Raw genomic sequence first — 14,152 nt, 5'->3', positions numbered from 1 at the left:
GCTGAACCCTTACAGACTGCACTGAGAGTCTCTGCGAAGTGCAGTAACTGTGATCACAGTGATCATTGGTGAACTGGTTGAAACTTGTAAGCAAATTTGTTACTAGTTGCAGAACTGCTTTCAAAGGCATGAAGTATTGCCAGAGCTGATCATCACCTGTTTAAAATAGGAAGGTACCTGCTTTTTCTCTCCTCTTCCTGCAGGTTGGTTATCACAGGCAGAGGGACCTACTTGCACAGAGCCCAGTGCAGGCAGAAATCCTCAATTAGGAAACACAGGGCTAAGAATAGGTGTGTGGTCAGCTTCCTTATTCCAATCTCCTTAACCTTTGTGTTCAGGAGAGATGAGGAAGGAGTGCAGATGACAGCCCAGCAGGTGTTCGAGGAGTTTATTTGTCAGCGTCTCATGCAAGGCTATCAAATTATTGTGCAATCCAAACCACAGAAACCAGCCACAACTGTGCCACCCCCACTCAGCAGCAGTCCCCTGTACAGTCGAGGTGAGTGGCTTTGTACTGACAGTTCAGTCTTTTGTCTTTCCCATCTTCTGCCAGTCCCAGTAACCTCTATGAATTGGGCAGAGATGCTCATTGAAGCATCTGGGTTTTTTTGTTGTTGTTGTTATATGGAAATCTTTGTTGGGAGAGAGCCTGATTTGTGGCAGCACAAACAACTCAGCTGCACCATGAGGGGACAGGTGCAGGATTTTTGAACTGTAATAAGAAACTGGCCTCATCTTCACGATGGTGAACCCAAATGACACATGGCTTGAGCGCTGTTTGTGTGACTACATCTTAAACACACTTCACATGGTGACTGCAGGGCAGGCACATCTCTAGGAGACAGACCCAAGCTCCCAAATGTATGTAACTAGAAGCAGTTTCTTAACACTAAAATAGCTGTGAAGGTCCCAGATAGACAGGTAAAGCTTCATTGTCCTGAAACCATGAGTCAGCTAAACCTAGTTAAACCCCCCAGGGGGCTGGAGTAGGTTGGGAGGGTATCATATTCCTTTGAGAGAATCTGAATTGCTGTTTGACTTCTGACTGGTAGATATTCTCTAGATATGTCAGTATGATACAGTGTTCATAGAGCAGAGAATACACATGAACAGGATACAGTTTTAACTCACTGGTTTGGGAATGAGCAGCAAGGCTCCTTCAGTAAAGTACCAACCTTCAGTGCTTAGTTCCAGGAATGAAGCACAGGGAAGAATTGAAAGTGGAGCCCAGGTTTACCATCATAAACACCTCAACATTTCGTATCATCTGTTCTCTAATTGTCCTGACTAGAGAAGGTCTATTGGTGGCGTATGAATGGGGAATGCCCTTCTTCAGTTGTGATACTAGGAAATCTTAACTGTAAGAGCAAAGGGATCATTGTGCATTTATGTTCCTTAAAAAGCTGGCCTGAAAGATGGCTTTTAGTTTGTCTTGAGTTCAGAAGCCCAATTTTAGAGTCCCTTTCTATAGGTAGTTTGACAAAGTTCTCACTGTTGCAGTGAGGTGAAAGGGGGTGTGTTTTGCTTTTAACAATTAGGTCTTGTATCAAGAAATCGACCTGAGGAAGAAGATCAATACTGGCTGAGTATGGGCCGTACTTTCCACAAAGTAACATTGAAAGACAAAATAATTACTGTGACTCGATATCTGCCAAAGTGAGTATCTCTGAGCAGTTTCCTATCAGTGTTTAGATGAACATGCTTTTCTAGGTGCTGGTACTTGCTTGAAAGAACATACTGTAGGACCTTCTTTAGAAGAAAGGGAAGCACTGCTATTGATGATGCTGAGGTTAATGTCTGCATTTTCTCTCTAGGTATCCGTATGAATCTGCTCAGATAAATTACACTTACAGCTTGTGCCCCTCACACTCTGACTCTGAGTTTGTCTCTTGCTGGGTAGAATTTTCCCATGAGAGACTAGAAGAGTACAAGTGGAATTACTTGGATCAGTATATCTGCTCTGCTGGCTCTGAGGATTTCAGGCAAGATCTCCTTTTTCATCCAGACTGTTCTATGTCCTAATTGCCTCTTTTCCTTTCTGACCTAAAATTCCTTCAACAGGTTTGACCCACAAATGCTCAGTACTCCAGGGAGAGTAACTGGCCTGCTTTCACTTGTATAGCCCTAGCAGGAATCTTACTCTGTTGCCTGTTGCATTATCTGATCTTTGATACAAAGTCTTGATCTTGATTCAGCATGAACCATTTTTTTTTCCTCTGCTACAAATGCAAAGAAATATGATGGCATTTTGTACCACACAGATGCTTTTCTTGGCTTCTTACTCATGTCTGGCTCTGACTCAAAACTTCCATTTAGTTTGAATCTGTTGGAAGCTTGCTTCAGTCCTAGGCTTAGCCTGACTGTAGTCCTATTCCTATGCTATGTAGAGCACGGCTTCTTATTAGCAATCTGGAATATCTCCACTAGTATCAATAGCCTTTTTGAAATCTTCTCTCAACAAAACCAGTCTTTATCTTTGTTTCTTTTCAGGTATCAATCAAAATGCCACCTACTCTAATGTGTACCTTTAAAATTCCTTTTTCTTTGCTTATCTTTAGAGCCTTTTTTTCTCTTTTTTTTTTTTATCTTTTAGAGCCTTTGTAGCTTATCTTTTTCAGAAAAGATATTTTATCTCTGATAAAACTACTCTGAAGATAACTTTGTTTTCTCTTTTGCATATCAATGTTTTAATACTTTCTGATGTTACTCAGTGCTGACCATTCCGCTGTAATCTGTTCTTTCTCACTCAGGCACAGCAGAATGAAATTGTCACTATACTCACTGAAATTTACAGCAGATAGATGTATATTTTACTTGCTGTATAATCCTTCATAGGAAACTGCTGAACTCTGTCCTATCTTCATGTTCCTTCAGCCTTATTGAGTCACTGAAATTTTGGAGGACCCGGTTTCTGCTTTTGCCTGCCTGCATCAGTGCCACCAAGCGCATTATGGAAGGAGAGGTGCACTGTGATGTGTATGGTGACAAGCCCCGCTCTGACGAGGAGGAGTGGCAACTCCTGGACGGGTTCATTCGCTTTGTGGAGGGTTTGAACCGCATTCGTCGGCGCCATCGGTCTGATCGAATGATCCGAGTGAGTCAGCTTTTAGTTGGGTGAGAAGCTGAGTATGAGTTTTAGCTGAACCATCTAATGAAGCATTAACAGAGAGACCCTGAGGCAGTCCCAAGCAAGTTGGGAGCGTACGTGTGTGTATGGGTAATTCATACATAAAGCACAGTGCTGACTGATGTACTGTCTCAGATTTCAAATAGCATGGCTTTGTTAACACCTTGCTATTCTTGAACTAGTTAGATTTACCTGGAATGGGTATCCTATGCTGCATAGCACAGCCATGCCTTAGTCTGTTGGTGCTCTGGTTTTTCCTCAGCTAGTCTTCTCTTACCACAAGCCTGGTGGCCTGATGCCACCTGTTTGCAAATGTTTGTTGGTTTGTGCTGTAGATGTGGTTATCCTGGACACGTTATTGTACCCTGTGATGCAGATCATTGATAAAAAAGGATCTGTGAGGTAGCTAAGCTGGTAACTTCTATCTGGGTTGGCTGTGTGCTGTAGACTTAGTAAAAGGCTTATGAAAAGAGAACCATATGGGTGAATTCCTGGTGAACAGGAATTTCAAGAGGGTGATGAGAAACTGGTTAGTGCTTTTCAAATTCTCTTCCAGTTCATACACTGAATGGGGTAATTTATTTCAGAGCAAATATACCTTTTCCAGAATAACATCGATTTTGAAATAGCATCCACACGAGACACTAGACTGTTCCACTTCTTGTGTACCTATGGTTTAACTACCTTTTTAAAGTGTACATAGTAAATCCCTGCTGATGTGAGGTGTTATGTACTTGCTTACTAATTACACCTAGCTTGATTAAATTTGTGCTTTCATTTTTTCTTGTTAGAAAGGGTCTGCCATGAAAGGCTTGCAGATTGCTGGTCCGATTCCCACCCACTCTCTGGAGCAGTCTGGGCCTCCCATTGGAAAGAAAGGAACCTCAGCACTCTCAGCTCTGCTGCAGATGGAAGCCAGTCAGAAGTGAGTCTCTACAAGTAGGCTGTGTGAAGAACACTAGAACATTCTTCCTATGTATCCCACCTACGCTGGCTAAAGCAGATTTGGGGACTTCGTCTTGCAAAAAGGGATGTGGAATCCTGCTTCTTTAGTATTCTTGTGACAGGGCTCAGGAAACACTGGGCTTTTCCAGTGACTTCCTTGTATTATGTTTTCATTAATAGAATGAATATAAAAAACTAGAGAGGAACATGAGAAGTGAGTGCCTGGTAATCTAGAAGGAGCATCTTTTAAAGTAGCATCTCAGTCCATTACACATCAGATTTGTCATCTATTTGTGATTTGCCAGTACAGTTGTATCCACATAAGAGCAGCTTCGATGAGACCACACTAGTTGAGTGGTCTCAGTATAAACATTGGGTAGCAAATACAGCCTGAAGAAAATAGCTTGTTTTCACTGATAACATTTATTAAAACATCTGTGAAACTTCTGAGGTTCTTTTTCAGTATTGGTCTAGAATGACTCAAAGAAACTCAGGTTACTAATTCCAGATAAGCTGTAAACACAGTTTAAAACATTGTTGGTGTTAAATACATGTGAAATTTTAATATTTTTGTAATGATAAGGTAGCATTACATATGCATAATGAAACTGAGTAAGATCAAGGGTCCATGTTGCTCATGTGGGGTAAAAAGTGCTTACAGACCTTGGCTTGACTCTGTGCTTCAAAGTGTGGGAGAGCAAATGTCTGAAAATATGGTAGTACCCCTCTGCAGTGGTTGCCTTCTAGTGGGAGCTGACACAGAGTATGTTTGGGCAAACTCTGGATTCCTTCTTTTTGTTTTAGGACACTGGGGGAGCAGCAAGCAGCAATGCTTTCTGGGAAGAGCTCTGGACAGCCTTCGGAGAGTGGGAGCATTGCTATCACACCCACCTATATGGACAGCCCTCGCAAGGTAAAGACTTTGTGGTCTTTCTTTAGCTCCTATTTTTACATAGAAGTTTCTCAAATAATAGATTATTTCTGTAAGCACATGGGTACATCATCCCACATCTTACTCTAGAATCCAGCAAGGACTGGTCCTGTACTGGGGATGCCCTTAAGCCTTTGTGTGCAAGGACATAAGAAGAGGTTGGGGTACGACTATCCAACTGTGAGAATGAGATGAAATTCCCGGGATACTGTCTCAGTGTGTGTTGCTAATTTAAGTGGTATTTATTAATTAGTCCATTTCCTTTTCCAGTAGCACATTTCATTTCAGTCAGGGCTTGATTTTCAAGTGAATGGCCACATGCAAAGAGTTGTGGTAAACACTTAATGTCCAGTTGGAAAGCAGTAACGAGTGGTGTCCCTCAGGGATCAGTGTTGGGACCTGTGTTGTTCAATATCTTTGTCAGTGACATGGACAGTGGGATTGATGCGCCCTCAGCAAGTTTGCCGATGACACCAAGCTGTGTGGCTCGGTTGATACGCTGGAGGGAAGGGATGGCATCCAGAGGGACCTTGACACGCTTGTGAGGTGGGCCGATGCCAACCTCATGAAGTTTAACTAAGACAAGTGCAAGGTCCTGCACCTGGGTCAGCAAAACCCCAGGCACAGCTACAGGCTGGGCAGAGAAGGACTTGGAGGTGGTGGTTGATGAGAAGCTTGACATGAGCCAGCTTCAGTGTGCGCTTGCAGCCCAGAAACCAACCGTATCCTGGGCTGCATCAAAAGAAGCGTGACCAACAGGTCAAAGGAGGTGATCCTGCCCCTCTACTCTGCTCTCGTGAGACCTCACCTGGAGTATTGTGTCCAGTTCTGATGTCCTTAACATAAAAAGGACATGGAGCTGTTGGAACAAGTCCAGAGGAGGCCACGAGGATGATAAGAGGACTGGAGCACCTCCCATATGAAGACAGGCTGAGGAAGTTGGGGTTGATCAGCCTGGAGAAGACAAGGCTTTGTGGAGACCTCAGAGCAGCCTTCCAGTATCCGAAGAGGGCCTATAAGGATGCTGGGGAGGGACTCTTCATTAGGGACTCTAGTGGTAGGACAAGGGGTAATGGCTTCAAACTTAAAGAGGGGAAGTTTAGATTAGATATAAGGAAGAAGTTCTTTACAGTGAGGGTGGTGAGGCACTGGAATGGGTTGCCCAAGGAAGTTGTGAATGCTCCAACCCTGGCAGCGTTCAAGGCCAGGTTGGACAGAGCCTTGGGTGACATAGTTTAGTTGCGAAGTGTCCCTGCCCATGGGAGAGGGGTTGGAACTAGATGATCCAACCCAAACCATTCTATGATTCAGATTTAATAGGTCAGTGCTGTCTCCATCTGCATGAAGGCTGTCTTTAAGAGCAAAATCAAACTCTAGACCATGACCGTGTGAAGCTTCAGTGGAATTTTAACAGCAGGAACTCCAGGCGCTTGCTTCTGCTTAGAGGAGAGGATGTGTTCCTGAGTAGTGATGTAGGTATCCTTCCTTCACTGGCAACTGTCTTCCTGAAGCTCTCCTCAGACAGCTAAAGACTGTGCTACCCCTCAGCCTTCCTGTCAACTATTGTGTGAGTGCCAGGAGAGCAGGAGCTCCACCTCCAAGTCCTACCAGAAATATTTGATGAATGAAGATACAGCACTTCAGTGTGATCTGTCTTTGGGTTCAACAGTTGAAATATTACAAAGAAGAAGTTCTCAGATTCCCTACTATCAACTTAACCATCTCTTTCAGTATTTTTCTCTTCCCATCTACTGTTTCCGCAATCCATCCTTTTCTGCCACCAGCAGGGACAAGTGTTGAGTTACCGTGGAGCCTGGATATTCGTAGTTGAAGTGATAGACTAACTGCAATCATCTTAGTAATTAACACCTATTTGCAAAATGAGTGTTTCCAAAACACAGATAGGATTCTGGAGTAGGTCATGCTAGGCTTGGGAAAAATAGTTGCGGAAACTGGCTTGAGGCATGTTTGCAAACTTCCAGATTATAAGTCAGGCCTTGCATTCTCCTCTTCAACTGCTTTGGAAAATCAACTTCATCAAACTTTCCTCTTTAAGTACAGAAATTGTAAATATCTCTTTCTACCAGTAAAGCTGGTGAAGATTCCACCTAGGACACAGGACAGAAGAATGTTTTGTCTGATTATTCTGGGCAGCAAAGGGAAAAAGTCAAAATTGGCTTCCTCAGCAATGGTGCACTGATGTGTTAGAAACCAAGTAGCAGACATTGTGCTACCAGCAAGTTCTGATAAGCAACTTTTTTCTGATAAGCAAATTTTAAAAGTAACTATATTCAAAAGCCTTTCTGGAGGGCTAATTGGAGAATCTTGAAGAGCAAGTTATCAACTGAAAGCCTTTCACACTACAGTAGTAAACTCTTTTATAAATATTTATACATAGGGACTTGGAGAGAAGCAATTGGGATCTCCAGATTGACGGCTCACACTTGTTGGACAGGTGCTGGTGGACAGGTAACCTGACAAACAACTTTGTGCTCACTTAGAGACGTTGGCAAGTGTGTGCCTCATGTTTCCAGGACAACACAACCCCTTTAGGGCTCACCAGCATGGGTATGTCCAGAGACTTGCAGCCAAAGTACTGACAACTTGTCACAGCTGTGTGCTCTGTCAGCAGCCAAGGAAGCAAGTGCTTTTCTAGGATGCTACTCAGTGCTGGAGTTCTTCCAAATAAAACGGAGCCGCTGGCTCCACCTTTACTCTGTTGCAGAGTAGAACTGACAAGTCACTTTAGCCAGTTACTGGGCAATACAGTACGGTTTTAACACAGTGAGCTGGCTTGATGCATAATCTGTTTGGGAAGTTCTTGCCTCTATGGATAAAGGATGCTTGGCTCTGCTTCTGCACTGCATAACTTGCCAGCCATGTAACCCTGGTGTTGACTGTTTCCAGAAAATATTTTATATGTACGTAACAGGGTAAGCATCATCCTAACTGCGGGCCAGACAAAATATTTTGCCTAGGGAACAGAATAGAGAATTGCAAATAGAGAATGAAAATCTAGTTGAGTTCCACTGCATTGTCTTGTGTGATAAGAGAATCTTGATGCATCTTTGAATAGCAGCCAGGGATAAATTCATCCAGGGTTTGCAAGTAGGTGGGAACATAGTGCAGGCAGGATCTTCATTTTGCATGAAGTATTAAACACAGTGTTGGAAAGATCTGTGTGTTGAATTTTTCTTCCCTTTCCTTTGTACCATACCAGATCTGCATTTGAGAGGAAGAATGTGCTTCCTGAAAGTGCTTCTTTGCCTTTCCCTCTTTATCATTTGAATGACTGACAGACTAGAAAAAATGCTGTCTGTCTCTGGATATTTGTCATGACACATGCAGTTCTATGGGTTTCTGTATCACTGTTCTGCTTTGCATTTGGAGTGGAAACCCACATACTTTAGAGCTCAAGCCTTTCTCCTGTGAAGTGTGGAGAGAAGACTGTAGTTTCAGTTGGCTTCTGATCAGTGTGGGTTTCGAATCTTTGGAAAAGCATCTGTGCTAAGGAAGAGCAGTGTCTTGTTACAGAGAGAGAAAGTGAAGGTATGTGTGCGAGTGACTCCTGATGCTCTGCATTCTGCTGTATCTCGTGTTCTGGGCCTGTTTTGGATTTGCATTCTCCTCATACTTTCTCTCTGTGGTCATTTCATACTTGCACAACCTTGTATTTGCTCTTCTTCAACTCCTTGTTCCTGTTGCTGTTGCCATTAATGGGCCTACTTCCTCTGATGCCTTCAGGATGGGGCCTTCTTTATGGATTTTGTTCGCAGCCCACGTACAGCTTCAACCTCCTACTCACAGGTTAGTTTTAAATGGGTCTTGTCATTTCTGGTTTTTGGACTGAGGTGATGAAGCGCATTTGTTGTCCTGACCTTGCCACGTGGGGGAGCCTATGTTAGTTTCCAGATCTGCTCGTTGAGAGCAAGATGTAGAATGTTAGCAGGACAGAGTGGCTGGTGGTGGTGCATATGAGCATTTCCTTCCACCATTCAATGTTTATGATGTGCTTTGGCTGTTCATGTGCCCTGCCTTACAGTCCTTTGCAGTCCTGTGTTGTCAACTACTGAGCCTTCTCTTTTTGTGTTCAAGTAAGTACTTGTTTTCCATCTTCCCTTGCTAAACAAAATGGCACTAGCTTACTCATCTTGTTCTTGGCTAAATTTCTTCTGTGGCTTTGACTGACAGGTGGCTCTGGGAAGATCCAAGTCAAATTGTGTCCTTGAACTCTTAGACAACTGGGGGCTGAAAATATTGGTGTCATCTTGGTGTAAAAGAGTTGTCATGACAGAAGTTGTTTGTACACTTAAACGCCAGTTAGGAGTTCGCAATAAGACAGTGTGTTAGTAGAAAATACTGCTGGTTGAAGTGAACTTTGAGGTGGGAGAGTGGATTTAGCTTGTTGTGGGACCCTAGATTCCATGTTGGGAGCATCTGCCATTTTTGGCTGTCGAAAAAGAGACATCTACCATTGCAGAGTGAGAGATCTTTGAGATGTGAGAAATGGCATGAAGAAAGGACTCTGGTCTGGCTATCAGACCTAAGCAGAACCACCAGCTTTGTGATTTTTAGCTGTGCCTGTGCTGTGGATTCATCATGGCAGATCAGCCTTCATGTTTACACCAGTTTGAGTTACTGAGTTACTCTGCTGTTCGTGTTCCTCTCCCCCACCTCTCCAGCTTTTATATAATATGCCTTTCCTAAGCTGTATGTGTTAATGACAGATGGCAATTACAGCCTGTACTTTGCTGAATCTTTCAGCGTTCATGTTCTTTCTGAGATGATTTTATGTTAATTTTGTGAACTATTCAGTCTACCATTGGAATAGTGCAAGTGTTCCTGCGGGAGGAAAGTGTTCTTGTTGTCTTGGCGACATAGGTGTGGGTGGGTGCCAACCAGCCTCCTGATACTACCCTAAGGAAGGAAGGAAGATGAGCTGATTTTGTGCATTATGAAACTTGAATTCGTGTGATACATTCGTGTATTTTTGTCTGAGAATTAAACTATTTTATTTCTTTTTTAGCTGCCTACTACTTTCCTGTAGTGATTAAGTTTCCTGTTCTGTCCATTGCATGTTTATAGTCAAAGTTATTAACTCAAGTTGAAAATGTAAGGTTGGGACTGGAGTTGCTGGTTTGCCAGTAGTCTTCTCAACACAGTTGTTACTGGGTTGGTGATTCTCATCTTTACTGGGTCTGAATTTTGTGTTTGTCAGTAGCTCTGTAGTGATGACAATAGACTGTATTTATCCTTTCTGTGTATGCTTTTGCTTGCCTTATAGTATTGCTTGTTGCTAACTAACTTAAGCTGAGGTACAAATAATGTGGGGAGGGGAGAAAATAGGCAATGGATTACATCATAAATTTCATAAAGATGTTACTGTGTTTACTCCTTGCAGGTGTCCATAGATCAATCAGTTCCTGTAACCTCAGATGGCAACACATTGATAAACACAGGGCAGTTACCTGATAGGGGCAGCACGCAGACCTTGGGAAGTTCACAGAGTGTTGCAGACCAAGGATACACCACAGCTAGTGCTGCAGAGGGCGGGTAAGAAAAGCACAGCAGTGCTGTACTGCAGTTCTGTTCACTTACATTCCTCTTTCTGGTGTCAAGGAGTAGGTACTTAAACAGGAACCTGAGAACAAGATGTGCTGTGTCTGTCAGCACTAGATGGCACTTGTCACAAGACCTCACTGCAGCGTTTACACGTGCAGAAAGAGTGGTAGTAAAATAAGCCTTGCAACCCAGTTTTCCAGAATTAAATGAACACAAGGCCTGATTTCCCCACCCACAAAACCAGCTTCATTCTTCAAGAAGTGAAGAATGAAGAAATGCCATTTCTGAAACCTGTTAGCAGAAAAGCAGGCTTAGAATTGAATGCGTCTTCTGTCTGTTTTAGCAAAGGGGTACCCTGCGGATCTAATTGAATCGAGTAGGTTGATGAAATCCAAGAGGTTCTAACGTGGAGGCGAGACACTGGGGAGGAAGCAACACAAAAAATAAACTATATTAGCACCTGTTTTCTGTGGTTGTATATTACAGTCTAAAAATAAAAAAAGCCAACCTCAAAATGTTTGCTCTCCATCGCTCCTGTGTAGTACTGTGTGTGATGCAGTGGGCTTTGAGCCCATAGAACCTGACCACCTTGGGGGAAAATGCTTTCTCAGGTCTGATGCTTTTAGTTGTCCTTCTTGAGATGAAAAAGGAAATAAATGTAGCAAAGTCATTGTTGGGAAGAGAAGAGAGAGCATTTTTCTTAAATGTATGTATTTGAACAAATCTGGCAGCTTCCTTGATTTTTTGGACGTGCTTCTGTTTAATTCCCAGCTCCCAACAGTGTTCAGCAAGCACTCTGACTTCCTCCTCCACGCTGATAGAGATTCTTGAAGCCATGAAACACCCCACGTAAGTTTTTAGTATAAATATGCTTAACATACGTCTAGATGTTTTGTAAGAGGGCATGGAGTCACTCAAAGGAAAGCCCCATGTCAGCTGTTGAAGAGTTTTAAGCTTCCTTTTGTTATTCAGTTCCAATCTCTTCAACAAGGAATTTTGTTGAGGTCTGAGTATTGCTGCAGAGACTTCAATTAATAGAATCCCAGAATCTTGTCAAAGCAAGTCTCAGTAAGACACGAAAGTGCTGTTGGTGTCAGCTGTCCATCTGATTACTAGAAGCTAACAATGTGCCACTCTGGGGGCACTGTGGCCTGTATCTTTTATCTCCCTTTTTCTCCCAGCAGTGATTTTTGTCTTTGTAACTTGAAAGAAGTGTCGGTCAGTCCATGTTGACATGTGCAATTGCTGTGATTCAGCACAGGGATCCAGCTGCTCTCTGAACAGAAGGGCCTCTCTCCATACTGTTTCATCAGTGCGGAAGTTGTCCACTGGCTGGTGAACAACGTAGAAGGTGTGCAAACCCAGGCCATGGCCATCGACATAATGCAGGTAAGAGAACTGTCCAGGGGTGCCTGGAGGGCCAGAGATACCTTACTCTGTGAAGAAGTAGAATTGTAGAGGAAAGCATAGCAGTAATTTCTGTTTCTTATTAAAATCCTCTTACTGATAGATACTGAAAACAGTGTTCAAGATAATATAAGATAATGATGACATTTTTTGGATTCTCTATCACAAACCAGCAACATACTCTTCAATAGTAATATATATTATTTTTTCTCACTTACATATGTTGATAGTTCTGTGTATAATCTTCAGTTAGCAGATACTTAACAAGAGCTGTTAGTGTTAGAATTATGAGGCACTACAGTATGATTTGGGTTGGGGTTTAGTTTTGGTTTTTCTTCTGATAATTAGTTAATGAAGTCATAATAATTCTAGCATATGACCTCTCTTTTATGGATGCTGAAGTATACACACTTCATGCGAGACACACTGCTTGTGTTCACGGATTTTCATTCTTTTTCCTTCCCTAGCAAACTGTGTCAGGGGCAGAAGGTTGGAAGTGTTTTGGAGTTCATTTGTCTGTGGAGGTCCCATATCGATTAACAGAGAACCCAGAATGTTTCCAACCTCTTGGCTTCCTATAAATCCATCTGTAAAACCAGAGCAGAGGAAGGCTGATGTGCAGAACGGTCAAACAATATGTGCTGAATATCAAGAGATAACATTGCTGATATTCTCGTTAGGCACGTATCTGAACAAAAATGTCAAGAAAAGGAAAATTACTTCCTAATGTTCTCTAGCAACCTCTTTATGTAATTGGAAGAGTGACTTCTCCTTTTTTATCGTGTTTGCTCTGTTCTCTTTTTTTTGTTCAGAAAATGCTAGAAGAGCAGCTTATTGTCCATGCATCTGGAGAAGCTTTACGAACCTTTATTTATGGCTTTTATTTTTACAAGATTGTTGTGGACAAAGAAGCAGACAGAGGTCAGCATTGTATTACTACAAGCCTTTCCTCATCACCCCTTTGTGTAATCACTAGCTGTGCTTGATTCTTATGGGTGCTGCAGCAGAAATGCATTTTTAGAGCAGCAAAACCACTGTTCTAAAGACAGTCAAAGAAACTCGGCCTTTTTGGTTAATAAAAAAAAAAAAGGAATTGCAGACAACATAACTTCCCCCCCCCCCTCTTTTTCAGAAAGAATGACGTCTCTTTCTTGATCCTGAACACTTGTTTCTAACTGCAATCTCTCCTTCCCCTTGCTTTTTGTCCAGTGGGCATGCAGCAGCCTGCCATGTGGCACACAGCTGCCATGGATGACTTCTCTGCCTTCCAGAGGAAATGGTTTGAGGTGGCGTTTGTGGCAGAAGAGCTCCTACACTCGGAAATCCCGGCGTTCTTCCTGCCCTGGCTGCCCAGCCGCCCAGCCTCCTATGCAAGTAGGCACAGTTCCTTTAGCCGCAGTTTCGGAGGACGGAGCCAGGCAGCTGCACTATTAGGTAGATGCACAGCACAGGTGACAGCTGGGGAAGTTCAAGGGGATAGTTTGAAAGGGGAAGAGCAGCCAGCCAAGGGTATGATCTCACGTGGACCAGCAATTAAAGCTGCAAATTTCATGCTGGCCTTAAATGTGTCTTGCACATGGACTTGTTCTCATATGCTAGAGATGTGTTTCACTGGCTGAGTGGGCAATCTTCACTTCTGAGTACTGGCATACAGGAAAAAGTATTCTTTAAATATCCCTTGTTCCTGAACCTTCCCCCATGCCATCCTGTTGAACTCAGAGAGGAAATATCGACTTTGTCTCCTTATAGAGCCAGAGAGACTCTTCACAACCTGTAATGAGCATGGAGGCATGAGTTATGTGGAGGGATAAGTTATAAGTACAGCAGAGCAATGAAGCTGTACTTAAAATTATATGTCTAATTGCTTCTTAATGGCAAAAGCCACAGTGAGATACAGACATATTAGAATCCTTCTGTGATGTGCTGGAATCTTCTTGACTAATCTAAACCATGCATACCCAGACTCCTTATATTAATGTCTGGGAAGCCCAGCTGCAAAAAGTAGTAGGGTTTGTATATGGAAGATCTTGATGCTGGGCAAGAAACCATTATGGTATCTGAAATTCTGTAATGTGTGAAGTATAACACTGACTACAACTAACAGCCCATGAAACACCCTAGCTGCATGACTGATTGTGTTGCTTTGTCAGCTTTTTGTGGCATTTCCAGGCCAGCCTGAG

General features: G+C 42.8%; 1 protein-coding gene across 4 annotated transcripts in view; it reads left to right on the top strand.

Moving 5' to 3' along the window:
• DEPDC5 (DEP domain containing 5) overlaps positions 1-14,152 on the top strand; it is a 45,601-nt gene that overhangs the window by 22,915 nt on the left and 8,534 nt on the right. For 2 of the 4 annotated variants that reach the window (XM_010011592.1, XM_010011584.1), the window contains exons 26-37: positions 339-499; positions 1,539-1,656; positions 1,815-1,982; positions 2,875-3,094; positions 3,919-4,052; positions 4,877-4,985; positions 8,748-8,810; positions 10,405-10,556; positions 11,337-11,414; positions 11,822-11,954; positions 12,785-12,893; positions 13,182-13,406. In XM_010011592.1, coding sequence (XP_010009894.1) covers positions 339-499; positions 1,539-1,656; positions 1,815-1,982; positions 2,875-3,094; positions 3,919-4,052; positions 4,877-4,985; positions 8,748-8,810; positions 10,405-10,556; positions 11,337-11,414; positions 11,822-11,954; positions 12,785-12,893; positions 13,182-13,406 — 1,670 coding nt within the window. The remainder of the gene's footprint in view (positions 1-338; positions 500-1,538; positions 1,657-1,814; positions 1,983-2,874; positions 3,095-3,918; positions 4,053-4,876; positions 4,986-8,747; positions 8,811-10,404; positions 10,557-11,336; positions 11,415-11,821; positions 11,955-12,784; positions 12,894-13,181; positions 13,407-14,152) is intronic. The other 2 variants (XM_010011608.1, XM_010011600.1) reach the window with 1 other exon arrangement.

Source organism: Nestor notabilis, unplaced genomic scaffold, assembly GCF_000696875.1.
Source record: "Nestor notabilis isolate BGI_N333 unplaced genomic scaffold, ASM69687v1 scaffold15280, whole genome shotgun sequence".
In the NCBI taxonomy this organism is placed as follows: Eukaryota; Metazoa; Chordata; class Aves; order Psittaciformes; family Psittacidae; genus Nestor; species Nestor notabilis.
The sequence above is the reverse complement of the archived record's forward strand: the minus strand, read 5'-3'. Positions and strand labels throughout refer to the sequence as shown.